The following is a 27,829-nucleotide window of genomic DNA, read 5'->3' as shown; positions in this document are numbered from 1 at the left end:
GTGACCGAGCTCATTGGATCTCAAAAAATTTAAAAATTCAAAACTCCAACTATACAATTTCAAAAAAAAAAACGTGCAATAAAATGCGTTTTGTAAAAAAAATCATGGCTTGAATATCATGTGTTAAAATGCCCCAGATTTGGCACAGTCAGCGTATTTTGCTCTGAAAATTTACCCACATGTGTTTTATGCCTTCATGTATATCTGTATTTTTTCAGATTTTTTTGGAACATAAAAATGTGACTTTTGATGAAATTTTTTTTTTCAAAAGCAATTTTCAGTTTCCTACCTCCAAACAAAATATTTATTCTAACAAAGAAACAAAATAAATCCTTCTAAGCTCCGATAGCATTGTGTATCACAATCGACACAAATAAAACTTAATCTATTTTTTCTTTGAGAACCTATTCATGGAGCAAGTTAAAGGCATTCAAAATGCATTTAAAATCACAAATTCAAACACAATTGTGGCTCAGTTCACATTAAAACACTACCATGGTACAAGGTTCAACAACACCAAGCAGCAAAAGAACAGCCAACCAGTCATATCTGCTAACTAAAGAGGCACCGCAACACTAGCCAACACATCCCAGATGGGTTTTACTCAGACAATGAAGCTAGAGATAGAGTACATGGCCGCGCCGCTGTGGGAGACGCGGCAATATGGGAGGCACCAATTTTATCAGTCGCTGCGGGCAGGAGAAGCTTCAGGGGACCTTGAGCGCGACCCCACGGGTGATCCTGAGGATTGCCTGGGTGACCTACGGGTGCGTGGAGGTGATCCTTCAGTGTCAGATGGTGGTGACCTCCTGTGAACATATATAGAACCAATGAGAAGAGTTTTCACTATATGACCACAGGTTTACTCTAGGGCCTTTTATGAGAATATGCATATTCCAGAAGTAAAGGACAACTTGACTAGAATTTCATAGGGTAACTCTGCAGCGTGCATTACAGACAATCTGGCATGCAAAAGCAGTTGCTAAAGGAGATGAGGGCAGATATCCACAGTGCGCATTAGAAACAATTTGGCATATGAAAAAGAAAAACGGCTGTTGTTAAAGAAAATAAAGGTGGATCCAGCACTTCCTAGTCTCTAATGAGAAGCTCATGTCCTTGTAAAAGGAACACAAAACAATAATTCCACGTGCTAGCAAATTGGCTCCGGAGTTTATAAAGCAAATATGGGAGGAAGATGGAGGCATATAAAATACCTATTCATTCACAACACTAAACTTGGTGCTGACAATTAGCTATGGAGTTCATAAAGCAGTAAAGACAGAGCTACAGTAAACTTGAAACACTCGGAAGCCTAGAATATCCATTACTTTCAAAAAAAAAAATAGAACTTACTTTCCATTAGTATCAGCATCACGCTCACCACCACCTCTACCAGCAGGAGAATAGGATCTCCGCTCGTCTTCTTCATGCCCCTTTGGCAGACGCCTAGGAGACTGTGTGTGATGTGATCTTGGTGGGGAAGCAGAGTAGTCATCTCGCCGTCTTGGAGCAGGAGAGTATGACCTTTTAAAAAATAATTAAATATTTAGCAGAGAGTTGATGGATTCATGAATGACAGGGGAGTAGCTTTAGCAATGTCACATGAGAAGCAAAACTACGTGACCTACTGTTGCCCTACCTTGACCTTGACCGAGGACGGCCCCGATAGCGAGGAGAGTAGGAGCGTGAACGGGAACGAGACCTCCCTGAAATTCGTGAGAACACACATAATTTGTCAACTGGTACTGCAGGAAAAATAATTTGAAATATTCAGAACACAGTAAACTGCAGATTTCACTCTTCTGCAATCTGCAATAGGCAGCTACCAGTATCGCAAAATAAAGATTTGTGCATAATGGAGCCTTTCCTAAGATTTAGCACTGGTGCACTCTGTCCATTAAAGCCTCCATCTAACTGATGTCTGTTTGCAAGGTACTCGATGTTTACTTAACTAGAGGGTGCAAAAAGATCCAAAATCACATGCTATGCAAAAGGACAATTATATGAACGCTAGGAACAAATAAATAACTTCCAGCAACTGCAGGGTTGCAAGTTGCAACCTGTTAGGCGTAGCAGACATAATGCATTCTTCTCTGCAAAAAGATCTAAATTGGTCTATCTACATGCAACTGCAAGGTCTAAACTGGGATAAACAGCCTAATAGAATGAAGCTTTCAGAATTCTAGATTGGCATTTCAGAGTACGCAGGACTGCAAATCATACAACATTAATGATTTCATTTCCTAAAAAAACAATGACGTAAGGAAGTACCATAACGAGAATGACGCCTTTCAGGTTCACCAGAATACCCCCTGCGAAGCAACCAGTGCAAATGAGCACATAACATAAGATAAGAATTTCACAAGAATGGAATAACATACCTGATTCTAGCCCTATTACGCATATCATCTGGCCTTTTCCGTGACTCGGAAGCAACAACAACAGTTATCTCTCGGCCACAAAATACTGTGTGGTTCAAGTGATATTGTGCATCAGAGGCGTCATAAGGGTCAACAAACTCCACAAATGCAAACCCTCGGGGCTCCCTGTGATAACAATTCCATTAGACAAAGTAGGATAAAGGAAAATATAATGGGATAACAGACAAAAGAGAGCATGAAGATTCATAAAGAGTGTGTGTGCCTCTCATGTTACCATCACAGTTCAAATGCAGTGTGCCCTCTATGATTCTTGACGAAGCACAGTCAACAACTTACACACATTTCCCATCAAACATGAAGCAAGTGTTGCAAAACACAGCTATATGTCCAGGCCCTAGTATCCAAGTTTCTTGTACAAATTTCTTGTATAATGACTAAGTACGGTGATCCTCATAAAGAGCATCTTCGTAAAATCATTCGCTTCAAGTTCCTCAATGTTTGAAAAGTCTCAAAAGTACTTGAAATGAACTTCGCTTCTTTTAATCTTCTCATGGACTACCCAATACAACTCTCTTTATCTTCTCTTCACGAAACTAATTTTCTCAAATCAAATCTTTGTCTTCATAGAAGAACTTCTTCATTAGGACAAGACTCTATCTTGCCAAGCAAATGAATTGTTAGGAATATTAAAAAAAAAACATTCTTCAACTAATCAATGGATTGTACTTGCATCAAACCAATACTACCCTGGCAATTATTTCAGAAAAAGAAACTATCATAGAGATGGATGAATACGCAAGACAAGGTAATGTAAGCATTTCCAGATTGGTTAATCACACATTCTAGTGACAGAAATTAATCACCGAAGCACATGAACAGACTGCAATGACTAGAGCATTTTCATTGGGCCTAAACGTTAATGCACAAACATGGTTGCAAACCAAAATCACACCAAATCTGAAAGATATGCTCACAACATCTCTTCATGAAAAAAAGGCTGGGATTACCAATCTTATGCAACAACAATGTAGATAAGCATTCAAAGTCCTTTTTTTTCTATATTTCATATTATCATGGGAAAGCAAGGCCAAAATTGTTTGCCAAATGCAAATAAATTATGGGATACATAAAGCCTACCTGGTGTAATAATCCTTTGGTAGGTACACATCCCGAACAGGACCAAACCTTTCAAAAGGAACCCGCAGATCCTCCGGCCTGCCACAGATAAGAGAACAAAACTAAGGTCAATACCTTGCGAAGTGAAATATTCTTCTTTCGTGAAAAACTAAGTCATCAGTAAAGCTGTATCCATGTCACAGTTTTCCTACCTGCAGCTCAATGGGATGTTGCGGACCAAGAGGCTTCCTGAACCCTGCTCCCTCCGTCCTCCATATCCCCTCCTCGGGGGACTTCTACCTCTGCCACCATATCCCCTCCTTGGGGGACTCCGGTATTGGGGACTGTACCTCCTCATTGCTTTGCCTGTAATTACATACATAACACGACATGTTACGGCCCTCTTTGATTTCAGAATTCCAAAAGCACAGAGAGAGTTAAAAATTGTAGGAGTTGGATGCTATGGCATGTTAAGTCATAGATTGAAAACACTGAAGATGGTAATGATTTAATGTTATATAAGGTGTTTGGTCGCACCACAGGAATAACACATGAATTTTCTTGCAGGATTATTGGGTGTTTGTCATGGCTGTCATGAAGACAAAGCAAAATTTCCTATGGACTAGCATGCAAGTTAGCACATAAGAAACTTTTCTATGGCTTTCAATACCAAGAATCAAACAATCTCTACGGCAAGTTCCAGACAATGCGGCGTCAACCAACCTATTGCCACATAGTACGGCGTAACATGAACAGCGTGACGAGCCTCTCTGGGGCAAGATTCGATATTTCCAGCGGGCGATGAGACTTCAGGAGTCAAAACTGAAGACCGCGGGATTGCCCCGGGAGGACCAGCAAGGAACCCGCCGAATACGCCGGGGATCTAAGCCCGCGCGCCGCAGACCTAGGGTTTCCGGCGAAAGACCATGCAAGCACCCGTACGCGTAGGAACGAACGCTCTCGCGGGCACGCGGATACAGGGGGGAGGGAGGAGAGCGCGGTACCTGCCGGGGTGAGTCCGGTGATCGCCGGGAGGTTCCGCCGCAGCCGCCGACGCCGCGATTGTGCGAAGGGAAAGAGAGGGCGAGAGAGGTGGGGGTGGCGAGGACGCGATATGTAGAAAGGGTGGGCTTGCTATCTTGTGGGCCTGTACTGTAACCCTATTTTGAGTTTCAGTCAGATTGGCTAACTTGCACGCAAGTCCACAGGAAATTTTGCCAGACGTGCGTGCGCAGGCCCAGTTCATCGCTGGCACTGAGCATGAACGTTTCCTACGATCTTCTTATTTTTCAGTGTTTACCTTTTATTTTCTAAAAATAAAATAAGATCAAATATATATATATATATATATATATATATATATATTTAAAACAATAATTTAAAAAATCAAAAAAATGTGTTGAAATTTCTGAATATTTGTTTTTGAAAATGCTAATATTTTTTTTAAAATGTGAATACTTTTTTAGATGCTGGCATTTTGTGAGATTCAGAACATTTTTTTAAAATGATTTTTTTTCTAAAAAAGAAAAACTGGAATTTTCAAAAAGGGAAAAAAATATATGGCTAAGTTCAAATTATAACCCTTAAGTTCAGTTTGGTCTAAGTTCCATCCTCAACTCTCAAAACCATTTAAAAGGCAACCATCTCAATGTTTTGACTAGTTTTGAACTAGGTGGCGCCACATCACCTAGAAAACAGATACGTACAACCCAACATGTCATATTCTTCCCATCTCTTTCCCCACCCATATCCCTTCTCCCTCTTCCCTTTGCCATCTCGCCAAACGGGGAACATATGTTGTGGCCGTTGGTCAGCGACAATAGCAGGAGCCCAAGTTTCAACATCCGAGGCAAGAGCAATGTCCAGCCATTGGCGCACCCAGCGTGTGTGCAAGGTGTGCCGTGACACACCCAGATATTTAAGAAATTATTTTTTACCATGTAGTATTTTTGGCCCAAATCAAATAGCACAAGCCCAGCCCACTTCACGTGAGCGGTTGAGCGAGCCAAAGCCCAGAAGAGGCAGCAGGGTCAGGCGCAGCGCAGCACAGCAACCTAATCCACCCCGCTGCGCTCGGGCGCTCGGCTCCTTCCACCAGGCCGCGCCGCCGCCAGTAGCCAGGACGCACCGGCGCCGCCGCCAGTCCACTCCACCAGCCACCCGGACTAAATCAAGAGATGGGACTAGCTAGACCCGGCGACACTCGTTGGGGTTCTCATTTCAAAACCATTATGCACATTGTTAGCATGTATTCCACAATCCTTGAAGTACTTGATGCTATTGGAAAAGATCCTTCACAAAAAAAGTGAGTGGACAAGAATACGTGGAGTTGCTCAAGCCTTTGAATCATTTGACTTTGTTTTCAATCTGCACTTGATGCTTGTTATTCTTGGCTATACAAATGAGTTGTCCAAATCTTTGCAAAAGAGGGATCAAGATATTGTCAATGCAATGACACTTGTTAGTTTGGCAAAGAGTAGAATGCAACACATGAGGTCCCATGGTTGGGAAGAATTTCTTGCAAAGCTAACCTTATTTTGCAACAAACATGACATTCAAGTTCCTTTGTGGGAGGATATTTATGAGCGTAATCGAAGATCACGTCGGTATTATGAAGTACAAACAAATGATGATCGTTATAGAAGAGAAGTATATCTTGGTGTCATTGATCAAACCATTCAAGAGCTTGACAATCAGTTTGATGAGGTTAATACGGAGTTGCTTATTTGCATGTCGGCTTTGAATCCCCTCAATTCATTTGCTTCTTATGATGCACTCAAGGTAATGAGACTTGCTGAATTCTATCCCATGGACATTTCAAGCACAGATTTGATAAGGCTAGAATTTCAACTTACTAATTTTATTGACGATATGAGACAAGATGATAGGTTTAGAAATGCAAGTAGTATTGGTGAGCTCTCTATTATGCTTGTTGCAACAAAGAAGCATGTTCTTTATGATTTGGTCTACTTACTCATCAAATTGATATTGATTTTACCGGTGGCGACAACGAGTGTTGAAAAAGTATTTTCAGCAATGAATCTAGTGGAAAATAAGTTGAGGACTACTATGAGTGATGATCGCTTGAATGATTGCTTGGTGACATTTATTGAACGGGATGTGTTCATGGAAGTAAGCGAAGATGAATAGTTGATGCTTTCATGGCAATGCAAAGTAGAGTTACCTAGTGATGTAATTTTTTACTTGTGCTTTTTTCATGTAAGACTACTCGTATTGTAATTGAGCACATTTAAGATATATTTTGTGAACTAAATTGTTGTGAGATTTGCATTAAGCTACTCATATTATTATTTTGCCATATTTTGTCTGACACATGGATTAGGTGGGGAAAAAATTTAGGGTGTGCACACCCTTCATTTTTTTCCTGGGTCCGCCACTGCGTCCAGCGAAGGTAGCCAGGCAATAGCACACGTAGCCTAGTCATGAGATAGCCAGGGATGGCTCCTACAGTTGCGAACTCAATCCCGGACGATGATGGTGGCCACCGAGCTCGCGCGCTATCGCCCCTGATGGTCGCTGGCGAGGAGTGAAAAAATATAGCGATTCGGTGTTGGACGACAGTGCGGCGGCGGGCAGTTGTAAAGGGTTGCGCGTTACTCAACAACACGTGCGCCGGACGTTGTCCTAGTATGGACAACTGTGTGGTTTTGAAATTTGTACGATAGTGTGGCGTCGGATCGGTGCACACAAGTGAGCGCCTACAAAGGTGCGCTCTTGCTCCACGAAGTGCACCAGACCCCCCCCCCCCCCCCCCCCCCCCCCCCGGTGAGCGGCATCAATATGGCGGCAGAGGCGAGATATCCCCTACCGCGGAGAAGTCGATGGTGGGGATCCAAAAGGAGAGAGCACAGAGCAAGAAGAGATGGAGAAGACAATGGCATGTGGGGCCATGTTTATTTTCTCACTGACTGGCGCCACCTAGGAGAAAACCAAAGCCAACAAAAACAGTAGAGAGCTGAGGGGCGGGGATGTAATCTGAGCTCTCGGATAAGTTGGTGCGGGGTAAAATACGCTGGGCAGTTTTTAACAAGAAAAACATGCGATAAGCACTCTACCATTTGTACTAGTAGTGGACTTCTTATCACTGCCGAGTGATTGCCGACGCAACGCGACGAGCCGCCGGCGGCAGGCTGGCCACTCGTCGGGCGTACGCACATGTCATGTCTCTGGTGGAGTAGACCGTACCCGTGCCAAATCATTTCAAAACCAAGTCACGCACAACACAGGCGTGAGAAGGACAGAGTGGGTTTTTCCCCCGCATGCAACAGGCCGTGTTCAACTCCAAAAGATTCGGCTAAAAAGGGAACTTCAACAGGACTCGTCAATTTGTTTTGTTTTATTTTGTTTATTAAAGAACAATGTTGAACGACTTACATGGTCTTTCTATTTAACCTGCTTTTTTTTTCTAATATAAATTCATGATCCACCCACCTCATCCAAAAGTCTTAACCAATTGTGAGGCGGACAATATACTTCAACACTACCCCTCATGTCTAATGAGTTATGGGCCTTACACATGGGATCAATATACTTCAACACTACCCCTCATGTCTACTCCTAATATTACTGTTTTTAATACTACATTGTCATTGTCTTGTACTCGAGAGATCTTGGCTCCGATACTTATATTAGATTCATGCTTCAATGGGTACATTTCCCTAAGATCCCATGGTTGTCGTCTTGCAAAGAGTTGGGTTAGAGTTGACGATCATAGGTCGGTTACAATTGCTAGCTTAATTTGTTTTCTTTCTAGAGTCGTGTCTTTCTTGCTTTATTTCTTAGTAAACATACATATATCTCTCCTCTGCATGTGCACGATTTCAAAATGTCAAGTTTTTTTTTTCGAGAATGAATGTCGAGATATATTACCCATCTTAGTCCATCATTTTTACTTTTGAGCTAATAGTTGCTTGACAAGAAAAATATCGATCCACAATGGGGACTTGCAACGACAACCAAGGCATGTCTCATAAGATCATGACTTCGTAGTCATCTATTCCTGGATTTATTTCAGGATTTCAGGCGGCGCGCTTTCAGTGGGAGGAGACGTTCCCGTCGACGACGAGGCGCCTACGGTGACTTCGTAAATCTCAAGATGATATGCCAGTTCAGTCTCTCGAAGGTGCTCATAGAGGTAGGGTGTGTGTATGCGTTCATAGGGGTGAGTGTATGCGCGTATGTATGAGCGCTTGCGTATGTACTATGTTAAGAAAAAGACCATGACTACGAAGTCATTTAATCGGTATTAAAATTGTCTTTATATTTGCGAAAATTGCTTTTGGAGGCATCCATTTGCAATTTTGAAAATTCATAATTCAACGTTTCAAAAAATTATGGAAAAAATACAGATATACAGGGAGGCATAATATACATGTATGTAAATTTCAGGACAAAATACGTTGAAATGAGGGTTCTGCAAAACAAATTGGGTTTTTCAGCACATGATACTATTCATACTCAAAGTCCATTAATTTGCTTTTTTGTACATGTCTCATTTCAAGGTATTTCATTCTCAATTTTCACACACATATACATTTTGCCCTTGTATACTTGCATTATTTTTTCAGATTATTTTGAAACCAGAAAGTTTGAATTTTGATATTTTTCAAAAAATTCATGCTCCATGGAGTCCGGTCACCAAAATGCCCCACTTCTATAGTTGTTGCTTTGTTTACCAAGGTCGTATGTGTGTACCCCCCCCCCCCCCCCCCCCCCCCCCGCGGCCAAAAAAGGGTGTATGTGTGTATAACTAGTAGTTTTTGGGTTGGGGTTGACTTATGCATTCTTGGAGACATAACAAAAAGGTTTAACATCCCTAAAAAAGGTTTAGCATATTATCCGGTTTTTAAAATTATTTTGTTTTCTTGTTATTGACGAATTTATATTACTGGATCTAGAATTGCAATATTGAAAGTGTTGTAGTCCAGGAAATGCTATTGCAATTTCGTCTATGGATTATAATGTCAAATCGCAATACATAAAGTGTGCAAATTTAGCAGAACATTGATGCAACTTTTAGTCCACAAGTTATTTATGTAATAAGACTAGTTAATTGTTGCTAAAATATGCTATACTGAATTTACCTTTTACTTTATGCGAAAAATAGCCGTGAGAGTAACTTCTTGTAGGTGTAGCGACCCTCAGTGATACTTCATCTTGTCTGATAGGCAACTAGTCTAATTAATGTTATTAGAGTCGCCACTGATAAACCGATCTTTTATGCATGTCGTCATACCCAATTCGAGACATTTAGAGGCATCCAGTTGATGAACGCCTTTTGATCTTGCTCGTGCCACCGATGCAAGGTTTGAGGGCCTGTTTTGTTGGTCGCATCATTTTTTATCATTATGGGAACCTGGTCGGTAGAGGCTATTTTAGGTGATACGAGTTATGAGCCATGTTTTGCACGTTGTTTGGTTTCTATATTGCTTTTCCTCGCATGGGAGCAGAAACACAAGCAAGACCTTTTGGTTGCATCTCTGTGCTCGCTAGATGCAACATTCGACTGTTTGGTTAAGTGCGCACAATGGTTACTCTCACCTCTTGTTCACATGGTGAACTTATCTCACACCATCACCCCTAAACAACTTCAACTATGAGCGTCAAAATAAATAGCTTACAACATGAGAGTTGCGTGGAACAAGGAGATGGAGTTCGTGGTCAAAGAAAATTTCAAACGATCGACCGTGTGCGATGAATTTGATTAAACTTCTCTAAAATAACAGGCATGCATGAACATGTTAGTACAATACAACAGGATTAACACAAAATGTTTGTGAGATGACAAGATGAAGATACACCTCAAGGGAAATTTCAACGGTCGACCATGTGCGATGAATTTGACAAAAATCATCTATAAAGGTTTTTAACACAAACACAAAACTGAAGATTTACAGTCAATGAAAATAGAAACCGATCACGGGAATGGAATCACAACTTGATGTACATTTTTTTCCGTTTAGAGGTTATCTCGAATCGAAACACCGTTGTATGATTGAAAGGGATTAGATGAAGGAGATTAAGGTGGTCAGAACTAAAACATGTGGAAAGGGCTCGTACCCAGCAGCACCGCAGCTTTTATGCGCTCCCTTGAGTCTAGCTCGTTGGAAACGACCGATTCAGTTGTTCCTCCGATGCTAAGGCGAGGGTTGTTTTAAGGAGTGTGTGATACAGGTAACACGAACACAACCAAAAGGGGCAAATCTGATCCAATGAAGTTTGATCCATTGGGTGTGGGCAGCCAAACAAGACACTACCGACTCAGCGCAATAGCGATTGGAATCACAAGCAATAAGGGCAGCTCCAACACGGATCACTTAATATCTAAACACTTCCAATCATCCAACGCTAGTCACCAAATGTCCAATGACTGGTCCGGGCGTCCCAATTTACTCAAATCGCCCTCAAAACCAGGGGGAGTTTTAAGGGAGTCTAGATGTCCAAGGGACCCACTATTCATTGGACCATATCTCCCCCACACATCCACTGGTCGCCGCACACCACCACGCCTACGACCGCCGCTATGGGCAAGAAGACTGATGCTGAGAAGTGGTCGCCCGCGCGTGACTCTTAATCTAGGGGCAGCTCCCTAAACCAGGTGTAGCTCTGGGAGTTGGTTCCCTGGCAGACGGACTGGGTGCCGCTCTCAAAGGAGGAGGTGTAGACGTTTGATGAGGGGCGAGCGGAGGAGGCCGCCCTCATCACCAAGGAGGAAGGGATCGCTGTTATGTGTTATAGGTCGTGCAAGAGGATCCTGCCCTAGATGAGTACCCGGATCAGACATTTGATGACTCTGGTTGGGTGACTAAGAGCATCTATATCCGAACTCCTCAAACGCCCCCCTATACGTCTAGGAGGACGCCCCAGTTAATGATCGGTCACAAAGTCACGACCCAGGCGCACCACTCATACCGCCCCTATATGTCAGTGCTGACCGACACCCCTCATATCCAGCCAATATCTGGGTGGACATGGGGAGGCCCAGACGCGCCTGAGTGCGTCCGACACGCTCGATCTGGCCCACGCTGGCCTACCCTGACCTCGCATATATTCATCCCTATAGGCATCCTGGTTAAAACCCTAGCTAGTCCACTCCACTCTACTCCAAGCTCTTTTCCGACCATCTTAGGTTTTCTCTGGCATGGAGGGCAACGGATCTGACTCCGAGATCTCCTGATCCATCAACTGGGACCTCGTCCCATGCGGAGACAAGAAGGAGATGGTCGTTCGCATGGCTCTCCGCCGCTCTCGGGAGGAGTGCAACCAACCATGATCAAACTAGATCTGACGGGGATCCATTGCGTCCACGCAAATGGCACTTGGATCCACCGAGGCTGGTGGCTCGAGGCGCCTGACTGTGGCATCATCGGATGCGATGACCACCATCTGGCATCACAACTCCAGGGTGGGGGTCCAGGATGGCAGCGCACCCCTTCGGTGGCGCCTCATCCCCGCAGCGTCAAGCTCTGAGTCAGAGGTCAATGCCGGTATGGGTCACGGCCCGTCCACTGCGAACGCGCGGCGTGCACTGCTACTTGTGAGCTGCGTTGGGAGTTCCCCGAAGAGGAGGAGATGATGCAGTATAGTAGAGATAAGTATTTTCCTCAGATGAAAACCAAGGTTATCAATCTAGTAGGAGAACCAAGCAACACTATGTAAACAGCACCTGCACACAAACAAAAAATACTTGCAACTCAACGCATAGAGGGGTTGTCAATCCCTCAACGGTTACGAGAAAGATTAAATTGTATAGTTTTTGATTAATAGATGTGACAAAAATACAAAATAAAATAAATAAAAGGAAATTACAGCAAGGTATTTTTAGGATTTTTATATGATAAAAGATAGACCCGGGGGCCATAGTTTTCATAGAGGCTTCTCTCGAGAAAATAGCATACGGTGGGTAGACAAATTATTGTTGAGCAATTGATAGAAAAGAAAATAATTATGACGATATCCAAGGCAATGATCAAACATATAGGCATCACGTCCAAGATTAGTAGACCGAAGCGATTCTGCATCTACTACTATTACTCCACATATCGACCGCTATCCAGCATGCATCTAGTGTATTAAGTTCATGGAAAAATGGAGTAATGCAGTAGGCAAGATGACATGATGTAGACAAGATAAACTCATGTATGAATAAACCCCATCTTTTTACCCTTAACAACGACGATACATATGTGTCATGTCCCCTTCTGTCATTGGGATTGAGAACTGCAAGATCGAACCCATTACAAAGCACAACTTCCCATGACAAGATAAATCAATCTAGTTGTCCAAACAAACCAATAAATCAGAGAAGAAATACGAAGCTATATTAATCATGCATAAACAACTTCAGAGAAAACTCAAATAATATTCATGGATAGATCTGATCATAAATTCGCAATTCATCGGATCTCAACAAACACACCGTAAAAGTCATTACATCAAATAGATCTCCAAGAACAACACGGAGAACATTGTATTGAGAAACATCGAGAGAGAAGAAGTCATCTAGCTACCAACTATGGACCCGTAGGTTTGTGGTAAACTAATCACGCATCATCGGAGGGGCATCAAGGTTGATGAAGAACCCCTCCGTGATCGATTCCCCCTCCGGCAGAGTGCCAGAAAGGGACCCCAGATGGGATCTCTCGAGAACAGAGGCTTGCGGCGGCGGAAAAAGTATTTCGTGGACTCCCCTGTAGGTTTTCTGATTTTAGAGTATTTATAGAGGCGGAGTTAGGTCAAATGGAGCCACATGGGTCCCACCACCCATCAGGGCGCCTTGATGGGTGGTGGGCCCATGCTCCCACGTCTGGTCTTCTCCCAAAGCTTCTAGTGTCTCTTATGTCTAGAAAAAAATCTTCAAAAAGTTTCGTGGCATTTGGACTTTGTTTAGTACTGATATTCTGCGAAATAAAAAACAAGCAAAAAACAACAACTGACACTGGGCACTAAGTTAGTAGGTTAGTCCCAAAAATGATATAAAGTTGCTTATAAATGTATATAAAACATCCAAGATTGATACTACAATAGCATGGAACAATAAAAAATTATAGATACGTTGGAGACGTATCATGCACGTCGTGCGAGGCAAAGGGCGCGGGATGCCATGCCAGTCCTCGAGGCAGTGTCGCACGCCGCCTTGGACGAGGAAGCCTTTCATGCTCGCATCATCGAGAAGCGAAAAAAGGGGGACGACACGCGCCCTTGCAAGGGAGCAAAGCCGGGCGTCCGTGCCATGGCCGGATGCCCTGTTTCTTTAGTTGCCTCAAAGCTCAGGATCTCCCCATGTTTCTTCTGCAGAGAACAATCCGAACTGAGGCAATCTTTTCGGATTCGCTCCGCCTTACAGCCTTGCTTCCCATTGTCATTGCCATTGTAGCACGTGTGTGCCCCCCCCCTACCCAAAGAGGAGAAGGGGGAAGGCAGTGAGGGGTCAGACAACTCTGGCAGTGAGCAGATCAGACACAATCCATTTGCATCTTCGAGCGCTACTTTCACAACAAAGACGACAAGGGCAACAACAAGGGCAAGGGCAACACAGGATGAACTTTCTCCATAGCTTTAGTATGAAGAACATGACAAATTTTGACAGTCTGATGGCATGTATGATGTAGTAAAACATGCCAATTTTTGATAGTCCGATGACATGCATCATGCAGCAGTCGAACGATATGCGTGGGATCGAGATGCATGTGATTGTATGGATCTGAGGATTTTCTAATGAGGTACCCGACGGTGGGCCCCGACAAATGAAGGGATGGCCAGTTATTGTCCGCGGACACATAGTTAGGTCCGCCGTAGTTGCTCTAACATCATGCCTGTGTACACGCACACATGTGAACAATGTTCATGGACTTTTTTGCGAAAATGATTAGATCTATTATAAAAGTTCAGCCGAAGTACAAAATATCTCAAACATAATAAAAAAATACATTTAGATTTTGAGACCATCGAACGACCATTGTTGGCGCCAGAACGAGTCACCGACGCGTCGCTGTCGCCACTCGTCTACCGGAGCCGACTTGACCTTGTCAATGACAGTCGGAAAGTCTTCATGCACGTGCTCCTAAGGAGCAACACCCTCGAGCCACAATCGTCGCCGTTGAACCCTTATATAGATCTGAAGCACCTAACACCAAATATCGCCACATAACGAGAAACGCTAACCTCATAGTCCCAAGGAGACGACAGGAATCTACGCCGGAGCATCGTCGACTACCTGTAGAGGAACAAACTCAAGGAGAACCGGAGCCCGGAAGGCAAACTCGAAGAAGAAGCGTTGTCATCCGTCCGGGCGCAACACCCGTGAGGACTAAAAAACTCTAACCTAAACTACTAACCGGAGCGAAAGCACCAAGATTCCCTCACGGCCACCAGAGCGACAGACAGATGGAAGACGAATCCATGGGCTGGTCAGTGAAGTTTGGAGGAGCAGAGTTTGTTCTAGCCGCCTAGGATTGGGGGAGGAAAGAATAGAGGAAATCCACAGACATTTGATTCCATCTATTTGCTGAATCGCGTTGAAATTGCCCTAAGAGCATCTACACGTGTGGTCACCAAATACAGCCTCTCAAATGCCCGCGGACGCGCCACCTTCAAACGCCCGGGGACGCCCCATCCTCGAACACCCTCAGACGTGCCAAGACGCGTCCATGGTCACTGGCGGGACACCCCCTAAAGCTTGCGTCCACGTCCGAGTATCTTATACCCGGCCTACGTTTAAACTATATATGAGGGGCGCCAGACAGCAAGACGTTTGAGATCGGTTTGAGACATCCCAGTGAGCGAGATTTTTTGACCGATCCGACCGCCCGTGCGTTTGAGTCCGGTTTAAGACGCCCGGCTATACATGCTATAACCACGCCGAACCCGTTGGCCGGAGACGGTGACTAGGACAGGGCTGTGGAAGAGCGGTCCCCGTCGACGGCACCCGGCGGCGGCGGCAACTCGGTAAAGTTCACCCTCGGTCCCTCCGGCCTCTCCTCCTACTCCATGATCAATCAAATCACAAGTCGCAAGCCTAGCGCTGTTGTTTATTGATGAGTAGGGCGCCCATGACCTCTTGATGCCGCTGCCCACTAGGGAGGCGTTGAGGTCCCCCATGAATGCAGGCCCAGCGGCCAGCGCCTTGCCCTGTCATTTGGTGCGGACACGAAGCCGGTTTAGTGGGGACCGTGTACCTATCGCACGGAAACAACAAGGGAAATCCACAGCTGCAATGAGTACCAGCGAAATCTGCACAGGATCTAGACAGATCTTTGCTAAAAAAAATCATCTGGGCGTAATATATCATCACAAGGAGTCGTTGGGAAGAGAAAAGTAACAATACACAGCCCCCGGCAGCCAGCACCACCACGTTGATCAATAGTAGAGCCAATTGCTGGTAGTACGTAGCCTGTGCGTTGTAACGGAAGAACACATGTCCCTAACCCAATATATATAACTTAAAATCCTGCCTCCTTCCACACATATATAGTTCAACCTTGGGCTGATTCGAGCAGCGGTAGTGGTCGTTCAATGGTCGCGTGTGTCGCTCTTTTTTTTTTTTGCAAATAGTGTAAATTCCGTGTGCCGCTTAAATATAATATTTCCTTCGTTATAAAATGTAAGATTTTTGGCACTATCATAGTAAATTCTGTGTTCTGCTCCGCTGTTAAGTAAATTCCATGCCGCTCCGTTGTTAGACTATCCACAGTGGGAATAAAATAGATGGCAAAACAGATGATGTGGCGAGTAATTAATAAGAAAAGAGAGGCATGTGGTAACATAGCTAGTTAATATAACATCACACATACCAAGACAAGATGAGTCTACAACCTAATAAATAAAGTGTTGCATGACATTACACATATGTTACTCCCCACTATAGAGGTAGTATCATACATATGATACTAGTGTATGATACTCCTCGCTATGACCAGCCTTATACCTTTTTCTATTTTTGCTCATTTATGGTGCCCAGCACGATGGACGTGTCCATGTCCAGCTATCGCTCATGCCTCGATTCACATGGCAGAATTATCTCACAAATGAGGCCCATTGTTACGAATTATTGATTCTCGAGGATGTTTATTGATTCTAAATTGTAGACCTGTATAAATTGGTAAGACATGATGTAATTGAGCGAGGTGCGGAATTTTCTTTTGGAGCTCGGCCTCCATGGAGGCCTCTAAATTCAAATTTCAAATTTTATCATAATTCATATTTTTACATTTCAAAAAATACTGAAAACAAATACAAATATGCATGAAGGCATAATACACATGTGCGTAAATTTTCAGAGCAAAATACGTTGAAATGAGGGTTGTGCAAAAAAAAAACAAATTTGGGGCATTTTAACACAGGATAATGTTCATCCTTCTAAGCCATGAATTTGTCTTTTGTATAGATTGCATTTTAAGGTATTTCATCCTAAAAATTCACACACATACACATAACATCCTTGTTTACTTGCACAATCTTTTTAGTTTTTTTTTAAACCGAAAAGTTCAAATTTTTCAAAATTTACGAGCTCCAATGAGCTCGGTCACCAAAACGACGTTCTCAGTGAGGTGATACTATTTAATAAGAAAACAAACCTTGTATTTTACACAATAATGTGTTACCTTGGTTGGTCGCAACCTTTGGGCTTGACCCGCAACATCAAGAGTTTGATCCCTCGTGAAGAAGGCTATTTTTTCCTGGGCTACCTCCACTCGGTGGGTAATTTTTCTTTGGGCTGGTTTAGCTGCTAGTGGAGCGGGCCAACAGCAACAGCTAAGGCTGTGTTTGGCACCAAGTATTTTTTCAAGTTTTAGGAGAATACTATGGTTTTCTTAAAAAGCCATGGTTTTAAAGACTTTGATGCGTTTGGCGTTAACAAATACTTTAGGTTACAAAACCGTAGTATCTACAAAACTGGTGTTTTTTTTGCAGTATCTAAAAAAGAGGTCTGGACCTCTTTTTTCAAACTGAGCAACACTCACGCCTAGCTGGTCTTAGAAAGATTGGCTTGCCAAACACTCTGTAGTTTTGCTAAAGTAGATGGAACTGTAGTATCTAGAAATCGAGGTATTCATTGCCCATGCATTGCAATACCATAGTTTTGGATTACTGTGGTCTTAGAAATATCGTGCTCCCAGACTAAGCCTTAAGCGTCAGCGAAGCCCAAGTGAGGCGACGTATCTGAGTAAAATTGAAGCGAAACGAACTAGAGACATACGAAGGAACCATCCAGCGTAGTGTCTCCTCAAATGGAGCTAGAAGCCATGGACGCGAAGGAACCATCCATTTTGTCCTTAACAAATATTCAACTACCACCAGATCAGGATCCCACCACTATGATCATATGGGCGGGAAGAAGATACCTTTTTGGAGGGAATGAAATTCATAAAACCACCACAATCTTGTCCTAACTAGCAAATAACCACCACAATTCAAAACATGACACAACACACCGAATGCTATTGTTGACAGTGAAAAAAAAAACACCGAGGAAATATTTGAGTAAGTTTTGACGTGGCAACGGGTGTGACGGTGCGCATTAGCAACCAAAGAGGGGGCGCCAACGGTAGCATGCTCACTTGATCACTCTCACTCTCTCGCTCCCGCTCTCACTCGATGTCGACGCTGACGCTGCTCCTCCTCGCCACTACCATGTGATGCCTTCATGGAAAGACGAAGAGGAGAGGAGCGACGGCGGCCTCTAGTATACCGGCATGGACATAGATTTGTGGGTAAGGCTTTCGAAGGGTTTGGGTTAGGGTTAGGGTTTGTATTTGGATTTTTTTTTCAGATCTCATTCGAGCCTCGCCGGAAGGATTTGTTGGTTAATCTAGATGTTGTGAATGCAGGAGAACCCTGAGACCATTGTGGATGCCTCTTTCTCTGGGACAATAGCTTATCCATCCATCAAATGCAAGCTTCACCTCGCCAGTGCTAAGAACTGTGTGGCATTTGATGGCATAGAAAATGGGAGGAGGTTTTACGGTTGTGGTGCGGAGGTAAGTAGTGATGGACTTGTTGTTCTAGCTTAGCACTTTTGCTCTGTAAATGAGTCATAGTGCACAAAATTGGATTTAGGTGCTATCGATCCTATTGTTCATAGTATTGATGGTAGTTTCAGTCTGTAGGTATTTGATTAAGTGTGTACTTATATGTTTAATTAACTTGTTATCTGAATTGTTGAATCTTGTTGTTTAATAAAAAGATGGTAGTTTCACTTAATTTAACTGAATCCAGTTGTTAAGGAAAAAGTTGATAGTTTCACTGAATCTTGCTGTTGAAGATGTGAAGAGAAAGATGATAGTTTTGTCCTGCAGTGGTAGTTTATTCTGACTAGTTAACTGAATTTAACCACTGTTGAAGATGTCAACAAAAAGATTGTATTTTCAGCCCATGGAAGTTAATGACGGTATATATTAGGCCCATATATGTAACATGCCATGGAAGCTAATGACGGTAGTGGTATAGTTTTTAGATCCACTTATCTTAGTTTTAAGGCCCAATGCAAACATGGTGGTTAGGTGTTAGATTGCTATCGTGTGGGTTATGACCCTTGTTCATTCTATATTATGCTAGTGTGTTATGACGAAATTATCCGTTAAATATTTAATTCTAGTTAAGATGAATGTGTTGAGTATTGTTCCTAGTTTATGTTTGTGATCTTGTGATGCAGACTAGAATATGATTACCATTCTTTGTCAAATGGGCCTCTTTTTACTGCTAATAAAACCCGCCTATCAAACAGCCACCACCCACCCCTGGAGTGTCAATATAAACCCCTCCCCACATACCCTAGACCCCATACCACACCCAGCTGTGATGGATCCTAGTTTAGGATAAATCATTGATGAAGAGGAGGAGGAGGATGCACCAGTGCTGAGGGCACCCACGCTGGTGACACATAGGCGGCCGACACAGAGGGCACCGGCTAGGAGGGAGCAAAGGGTTCCAACGGCCACAGGCTATGCCCTGGAGTATAGGCACATGATACGTCTCTGATATATCTATAGTTTTTGATTATTTCATGCTATTATCATACCACTTTTACATATTTCTTGGAAATAATTTATACTATTTCTATTTGGACTAAACTATTAACCAAGTGCCAAAGGCCAGTTCCTGTTTTCTATTATTTTGAGGTTTTTAGGAGAAAAATTCACGGAGCCGGAATGACCTGAAAATTTACGTGGTTTTTTGTGGAATATATCTGAATTTTTGGCGCAAAAATAAATGCAAGAAGAGGCCCATGGGCCTCGCAAGCCAGGGGGACGCACCTCCTAGGGCACATGGAGGTGGCTTGTGAAGAGACCGCTCTCCTTTGAGCATAAGGAAGCTAATTATGAGAAAAAATCGTGTTAAAATTTCAGCCCAGTTGGAGTTAGGGAACTCCGGCTATAAAAGAAACGGTGTTCGGCCCCAAAACAAAACCAGAACAGAGAAGAAACACTAGATAAAAAGAGGAGGTGAAATCCAATCTTGGAGGGGATCCCGCCCCTCGAGGGCTATGGAGACCAAGGACCAGAGGGGGGACCCTTCTCCCATCTAGGGGGAAGGCCAAGCAAGAATAAGAAGGAGGGGGTCTCCCCCCTCTCTCACGGTACCGCCGGAGCGCTGCCGGGGGAACCATCATGACGATGATCTACTCCAACAACTTCGCTGCTGATACGTCTCCAACATATCTATAATTTTTGATTGTTCCATGCTATTATATTATCCATCTTGGATGTTTTATGGGCTTTACTATACACTTTTATATTACTTTTGGGACTAACCTATTAACCCAGAGCCCAGTGCCAGTTCCTGTTTTTTCCCTTGTTTCAGTGTTTCGAAGAAAAGGAATATCAAACGGAGTCGAAACGGAATGAAACCTTCTGGAGAAGTTATTTTTGGAAGGAAAGCAACCCGGGAGACTTGGAGTCCACGTCAAGAAAGCAACGAGGAAGGCACGAGGCAGGGGGGCGCGCCCACCCCCCTGGGCGCGCCCTCCACCCTCATGGGCCCCTCGTGGCTCCCCTAACGTACTTCTTTCACCTATATATATATATATATATATATATATATATATATATATATATCCATATACCCTAAAACGATCGGGGAACAGAATAGATCGGGAGTTCCGCCGCCGCAAGCCTCTGTAGCCACCAAAAACCAATCCGAGACCCTGTTCCGGCACCCTGTCGGAGGGGGGATCCCTCACCGGTGGCCATCTTCATCATCCCGGCGCTCTCCATGACGAGGAGGGAGTAGTTCACCCTCGGGGCTGAGGGTATGTACCAGTAGCTATGTGTTTGATCTCTCTCTCTCTCTCTCGTGTTCTTGATTTGGCATGATCTTGATGTATCGCGAGCTTTGCTATTATAATTGGATCTTATGTTTCTTATCCCCCTCTACTCTCTTGTAATGGATTGAGTTTTCCCTTCGAGGTTATCTTATCGGATTGAGTCTTTAATGATTTGAGAACACTTGATGTACGTCTTGCCGTGCGTATCTGTGGTGACAATGGGATATCACGTGATTCACTTGATGTATGTTTTGGTGATCAACTTGCGGGTTCCGCCCATGAACCTATGCATAGGGGTTGGCACACGTTTTCGTCTTGACTCTCCGGTAGAAACTTTGGGGCACTCTTTGAGGTTCTATGTGTTGGTTGAATAGATGAATCTGAGATTGTGTGATGCATATCGTATAATCATACCCACAGATACTTGAGGTGACATTGGAGTATCTAGGTGACATTAGGGTTTTGGTTGATTTGTGTCTTAAGGTGTTATTCTAGTACAAACTCTAGGGCTGTTTGTGACACTTATATGAATAGCCCAACGGATTGACTGGAAAGAATAACTTTGAGGTGGTTTCGTACCCTACCATAATCTCTTCGTTTGTTCTCCGCTATTAGTGACTTTGGAGTGACTCTTTGTTGCATGTTGAGGGATAGTTATATGATCCAATTATGTTATTATTGTTGAGAGAACTTGCACTAGTGAAAGTATGAACCCTAGGCCTTGTTTCCTAGCATTGCAATACCGTTTACGCTCACTTTTACCACTTGCTACCTTGCTGTTTTTATATGTTCATATTACAAAAACCTATATCTACCATCCATATTGCACTTGTATCACCATCTCTTCGCCGAACTAGTGCACCTATACAATTTACCATTGTATTGGGTGTGTTGGGGACACAAGAGACTCTTTGTTATTTGGTTGCAGGGTTGTTTGAGAGAGACCATCTTCATCCTACGCCTCCCACGGATTGATAAACCTTAGGTCATCCACTTGAGGGAAATTTGCTACTGTCCTACAAACCTCTACACTTGAAGGCCCAACAACGTCTACAAGAAGAAGGTTGCGTAGTAGACATCAGCTGCCGTCATTAACAACTTTCTCCCTCTCCATTCAGCGTTGTATCCTCTGTCACCCCGCTATAATCTCTACTTGAACATGTTGCTCTATGCTATATATTATTATCCAATGGTGTGTTACACCTCAATTATGTTTGAGTAGTTTTTTTTGTCCCGCGGGCTAATTGTGGTATGATATGGTTGATATGAGTTGTATATTATTATGGTGCTATCCTATGGTGCCCGCCATGTCGTGCAAGCGTACGGGTTCCTGCTGTAGGGTGTCGCAATATGCTAATGATTTGCTTATAGTAGGTTGCGTGAGTGACTAGAAGCCTAAACCCGAGTTCCTGAGTTGTTGCATATGGGATCAAAGGGGACTTTTAACTTACTGCTATGGTTGGGTTTTACCTTAATGAATCTTTAGTAATTGCGGATGCTTGCTAGAGTTTCAATCATAAGAACATGTGATCCAAGTACAAAAAGTATGTTAGCTTAAGCCTCTACCTCATAAGTATGATGAGTATCACTATCGTGTCATATTCAATTGCCTAGGGACAAAAATTTTCTCATTGATCTTCAAAAACCTTTACTTTATTGTTCTTTTATTAAAATTTGAAACAACAACTAACTCTTTATTATCTTGCAAAGCTATCTTTCTATTCTTGCAAACTACTTTTATTTCTTGTTCTAGGTAAAGCGGACGTTAGTGTGCGTAGAGTTGTATCGGTGGTCGATAGAACTTGAGAGAATATTAATTCTACCTTTAGCTCCTTGTTGGGTTCGACACTCTTATTTATTGAAAATGCTACAACTAATTGTTGGGGATCGTAGCAGAAATTTAAAATTTTCTACGCATCACCAAGATCCATCTATGGAGTTTACTAGCAACGAGAAGGAAGGAGTGCATCTACATACCCTTGTAGATCGCGAGCGGAAGCGTTCAAGTGAACGGGGTTGATGGAGTCGTACTCGTCGTGATCCAAATCACCGATGACCGAGCGCCGAACGGACGGCACCTCCGCGTTCAACACACGTATGGAGCAGCGACGTCTCCTCCTTCTTGATCCAGCAAGGGGAAAGGAGAGGTTGATGGAGATCCAGCAGGACGACGGCACGGTGGTGGAAGTAGCGGGGATCCGGCAGGGCTTCGCCAAGCGCAAGCGGGAGGGAGAGGTGTCACGGGAGGGAGAGGGAGGCGCCAGGGGCTGTGGTACTGCTGCCCTCCCTCCCCCCCACTATATATAGGCCCCCTGGGGGGGCGCCGGCCCTGGGGATCCCATCTACATGGGGGGCGGCGGCCAAGGGGGGAAACTTGCCCCCCAAGCCAGGTGGGGCGCCCCCCACCCCCAGGGTTTCCAACCCTAGGCGCAGGGGGAGGCCCATGAGGGGTGCACCAGCCCACCAGGGGCTGGTTCCCCTCCCACTTCAGCCCATGGGGCCCTCCTGGATAGGTGGCCCCACCCGGTGGACCCCCGGGACCCTTCCGGTGGTCCCGGTACAATACCGGTGACCCCCGAAACTTTCCCGGTGGCCGAAACTGGACTTCCTATATATAATTCTTCACCTCCGGACCATTCCGGAACTCCTCTTGACGTCCGGGATCTCATCCGGGACTCCGAACAACTTTCGGGTTTCCACATACTAATATCTCTACAACCCTAGCGTCACCGAACCTTAAGTGTGTAGACCCTACGGGTTCGGGAGACATGCAGACATGACCGAGACGACTCTCCGGTCAATAACCAACAGCGGGATCTGGATACCCATGTTGGCTCCCACATGTTCCACGATGATCTCATCGGATGAACCACGATGTCGAGGATTCAATCAATCCCGTATACAATTCCCTTTGTCAATTGGTACATTACTTGCCCGAGATTCGATCGTCGGTATCCCAATACCTTGTTCAATCTCGTTACCGGCAAGTCACTTTACTCATACCGTAATGCATGATCCCGTGACCAACCACTTGGTCACTTTGAGCTCATTATGATGATGCATTACCGAGTGGGCCCAGAGATACCTCTCCGTCATACGGACAAATCCCAGTCTCGATTCGTGCCAACCCAACAGACACTTTCGGAGATACCCGTAGTGCACCTTTATAGCCACCCAGTTACGTTGTGACGTTTGGCACACCCAAAGCACTCCTACGGTATCCGGGAGTTGCACAATCTCATGGTCTAAGGAAATGATACTTGACATTGGAAAAGCTCTAGCAAACGAACTACACGATCTTTGTGCTATGCTTAGGATTGGGTCTTGTCCATCACATCATTGTCCTAATGATGTGATCCCGTTATCAATGCCATCCAATGTCCATAGTCAGGAAACCATGACTATCTGTTGATCAACGAGCTAGTCAACTAGAGGCTCACTAGGGACACGTTGTGGTCTATGTATTCACACATGTATTACGATTTCCGGATAACACAATTATAGCATGAACAATAGACAATTATCATGAACAAGGAAATATAATAATAACCATTTTATTATTGCCTCTAGGGCATATTTCCAACAGTCTCCCACTTGCACTAGAGTCAATAATCTAGTTACATTGTGATGAATCGAACACCCATAGAGTTCTGGTGTTGATCATGTTTTGCTCTAGGGAGAGGTTTAGTCAACGGATCTGCTACATTCAGGTACGTATGTACTTTACAAATATCTATGTCTCCATTTTGAACACTTCCACGAATGGAGTTGAAGCGGCGCTTGATATGCCTGGTCTTCCTGTGAAACCTGGGCTCCTTGGCAAGGGCAATAGCTCCAGTGTTGTCACAGAAGAGACATCGAGATTGCTTCTTGCGCTGCCTCTGAGGCCGCCACGTACTCCGCTTCACAAGTAGATCCCGCCACGACGCTTTGCTTGCAACTGCACCAGCTTACTGCCCCTCCATTCAAAATATACACGTATCCGGTTTGTGACTTCGAGTCATCCAGATCTGTGTCGAAGCTAGCGTCGACGTAACCCTTTACGACGAGCTCTTCGTCACCTCCATATACGAGAAACATATCCTTAGTCCTTTTCAGGTACTTCAGGATATTCTTGACCGCTGTCCAGTGTTCCATGCCGGGATTACTTTGGTACCTTCCTACCAAACTTACGGCAAGGTTTACATCAGGTCTGGTACACAGCATGGTATACATAATAGACCCTATGGCCGAGGCATAGGGGATGACACTCATCTTTTCTCTATCTTATGCCGTGGTCGGGCATTGAGCCGTGCTCAATTGCACACCTTGAAATACAGGCAAGAACCCCTTCTTGGACTGATCCATATTGAACTTCTTCAATATCTTGTCAAGGTACGTACTTTGTGAATGACCAATGAGGCGTCTTGATCTATCTCTATAGATCTTGATGCCTAATATATAAGCAGCTTCTCCAAGGTCCTTCATTGAAAAACACTTATTCAAATAGGCCTTTATACTTTCCAAGAATTCTATATCATTTCCCATCAATAGTATGCCATCCACATATAATATGAGAAATGCTACAGAGCTCCCACTCACTTTCTTGTAAACACAGGCTTCTCCATAAGTCTGTGTAAACCCAAACGCTTTGATCATCTCATCAAATCGAATGTTCCAACTCCGAGATGCTTGCACCAGCCCATAGATGGAGCGCTGGAGCTTGCATACCTTGTTAGCATTCTTAGGATCGACAAAACCTTCCGGCTGCATCATATACAATTCTTCCTTAAGAAAGCCGTTAAGGAATGCCGTTTTGACGTCCATTTGCCATATCTCATAATCATAGAATGCGGCAATTGCTAACATGATTCGGACGGACTTCAGCTTCGCTACGGGTGAGAAAGTCTCATCGTAGTCAACCCCTTGAACTTGTCGATAACCCTTGGCGACAAGTCGAGCCTTATAGATGGTCACATTACCATCCGCGTCTGTCTTCTTCTTAAAGATCCATTTGTTTTCTATCGCTCGCCGATCATCGGGCAAGTCAGTCAAAGTCCATACTTCATTTTCATACATGGATCCTATCTCGGATTTCATGGCTTCTAGCCATTCGTCGGAATCTGGGCCTGCCATTGCTTCTTCATAGTTCGAAGGTTCACCGTTGTCTAACAACATGATTTCTAGGACAGGGTTGCCGTACCACTCTGGTGCGGAACGTGTCCTTGTGGACCTACGAAGTTCAGCAGTAACTTGATCCGAAGCATCATGATCATCATCATTAACTTCCTCCCCAGTCGGTGTAGGCACCACAGGAACATCTTCCCACGCTGCGCTACTTTCCGGTTCGGAAGGGGTGACTATCACCTCATCAAGTTCCACTTTCGTCCCACTTACTTCCTTCGAGAGAAACTCTTTCTCCAGAAAGGACCCGTTCTTGGCAACAAAGATTTTGCCTTCGGATCTGAGGTAGAAGGTATACCCAATGGTTTCCTTAGGGTATCCTATGAAGACGCATTTTTCCGACTTGGGTTCGAGCTTTTCAGGTTGAAGTTTCTTGACATAAGCATCGCATCCCCAAACTTTTAGAAACGACAGCTTAGGTTTCTTCCCAAACCATAATTCATACGGTGTCGTCTCAACGGATTTCGACGGAGCCCTATTTAAAGTGAATGCGGCAGTCTCTAAAGCATAGCCCCAAAATGAGAGCGGTAGATCGGTAAGAGACATCATAGATAGCACCATATCCAATAGAGTGCGATTACGACGTTCGGACACACCATTTCGCTGAGGTATTCCAGGCGGCGTGAGTTGTGAAACTATTCCACATTTCCTTAAGTGTGTGCCAAATTCGTGACTCAAATATTCTCCTCCACGATCTGATCGTAAGAACTTTATTTTCCTGTCACGTTGATTCTCAACCTCACTCTGAAATTCCTTGAACTTTTCAAAGGTCTCAGACTTGTGTTTCATTAGGTAGAGATACCCATATCTACTCAAGTCATCAGTATGTATGATTTCTAATAAGTTGGTTGCTCGCTCCATTGTTCCGGAGAACGGAGTCTTGGTCATATTACCCATGAGGCATGGTTCGCACGTGTCAAATGATTCGTAATCAAGAGACTCCAAAAGTCCATCTGCATGGAGCTTCTTCATGCGCTTGACACCAATGTGACCAAGGCGGCAGTGCCACAAGTATGTGGGACTATCGTTATCAACTTTACATCTTTTGGTATTCACACTATGAATATGTGTAACATCACGTTCGAGATTCATTAAGAATAAACCATTGACCAGCGGGGCATGACCATAAAACATATCTCTCATGTAAATAGAACAACCATTATTCTCGGATTTAAATGAGTAGCCATCTCGCATTAAACGAGATCCTGATACAATGTTCATGCTCAAAGCTGGCACTAAATAACAATTATTGAGGTTTAAAACTAATCCCGTAGGCAAATGTAGAGGTAGCGTGCCGACGGCGATCACATCGACCTTGGAACCATTCCCGACGTGCATCGTCACCTCGTCCTTCGCCAGTCTCCGCTTATTCCACAACTCCTGTTTTGAGTTACAAATATGAGCAACCGCACCGGTATCAAATACCCAGGAGCTACTATGAGTACTGGTAAGGTACACATCAATTACATGTATATCACATATACCTTTGGTGTTGCTGACCTTCTTGTCCGCTAAGTATTTGGGGCAGTTCCGCTTCTAGTGACCACTTCCCTTGCAATAAAAGCACTCAGTCTCAGGCTTGGGTCCATTCTTTGGCTTCTTCCCGGCAACTGGCTTACCGGGCGCGGCAACTCCCTTGCCGTCCTTCTTGAAGTTCTTCTTACCCTTGCCTTTCTTGAACTTAGTGGTTTTATTCACCATCAACACTTGATGTTCCTTTTTGATCTCCACCTCCGCTGATTTCAGCATTGAATATACCTCAGGAATGGTCTTTTCCATCCCCTGCATATTGAAGTTCATCACAAAGCTCTTGTAACTCGGTGGAAGCGACTGAAGGATTCTGTCAATGACCGCGTCATCCGGGAGATTAACTCCCAGCTGAGAC

At 44.0% G+C, this 27,829-nt stretch overlaps 1 protein-coding gene across 1 annotated transcript; it reads right to left on the bottom strand.

Moving 5' to 3' along the window:
• Positions 1-411: 411 nt before the first annotated feature.
• On the bottom strand, positions 412-4,639 carry LOC123095684 (serine/arginine-rich SC35-like splicing factor SCL30). Its single transcript, XM_044517231.1, has 8 exons — positions 4,502-4,639; positions 3,710-3,863; positions 3,519-3,596; positions 2,382-2,546; positions 2,272-2,312; positions 1,640-1,706; positions 1,354-1,524; positions 412-809 (listed from the first exon to the last, which is right to left on the bottom strand). The coding sequence occupies exons 2-8, from the start codon at positions 3,853-3,855 to the stop codon at positions 683-685; spliced, it is 795 nt and encodes a 264-aa protein (XP_044373166.1). The 5' UTR covers positions 3,856-3,863; positions 4,502-4,639; the 3' UTR covers positions 412-682.
• Between the last annotated feature and the right edge of the window lie 23,190 nt (positions 4,640-27,829).

The sequence above is a fragment of the Triticum aestivum genome, chromosome 4D, assembly GCF_018294505.1.
Source record: "Triticum aestivum cultivar Chinese Spring chromosome 4D, IWGSC CS RefSeq v2.1, whole genome shotgun sequence".
In the NCBI taxonomy this organism is placed as follows: domain Eukaryota; kingdom Viridiplantae; phylum Streptophyta; class Magnoliopsida; order Poales; family Poaceae; genus Triticum; species Triticum aestivum.
This window is presented reverse-complemented; position numbering and strand designations above follow the sequence as displayed.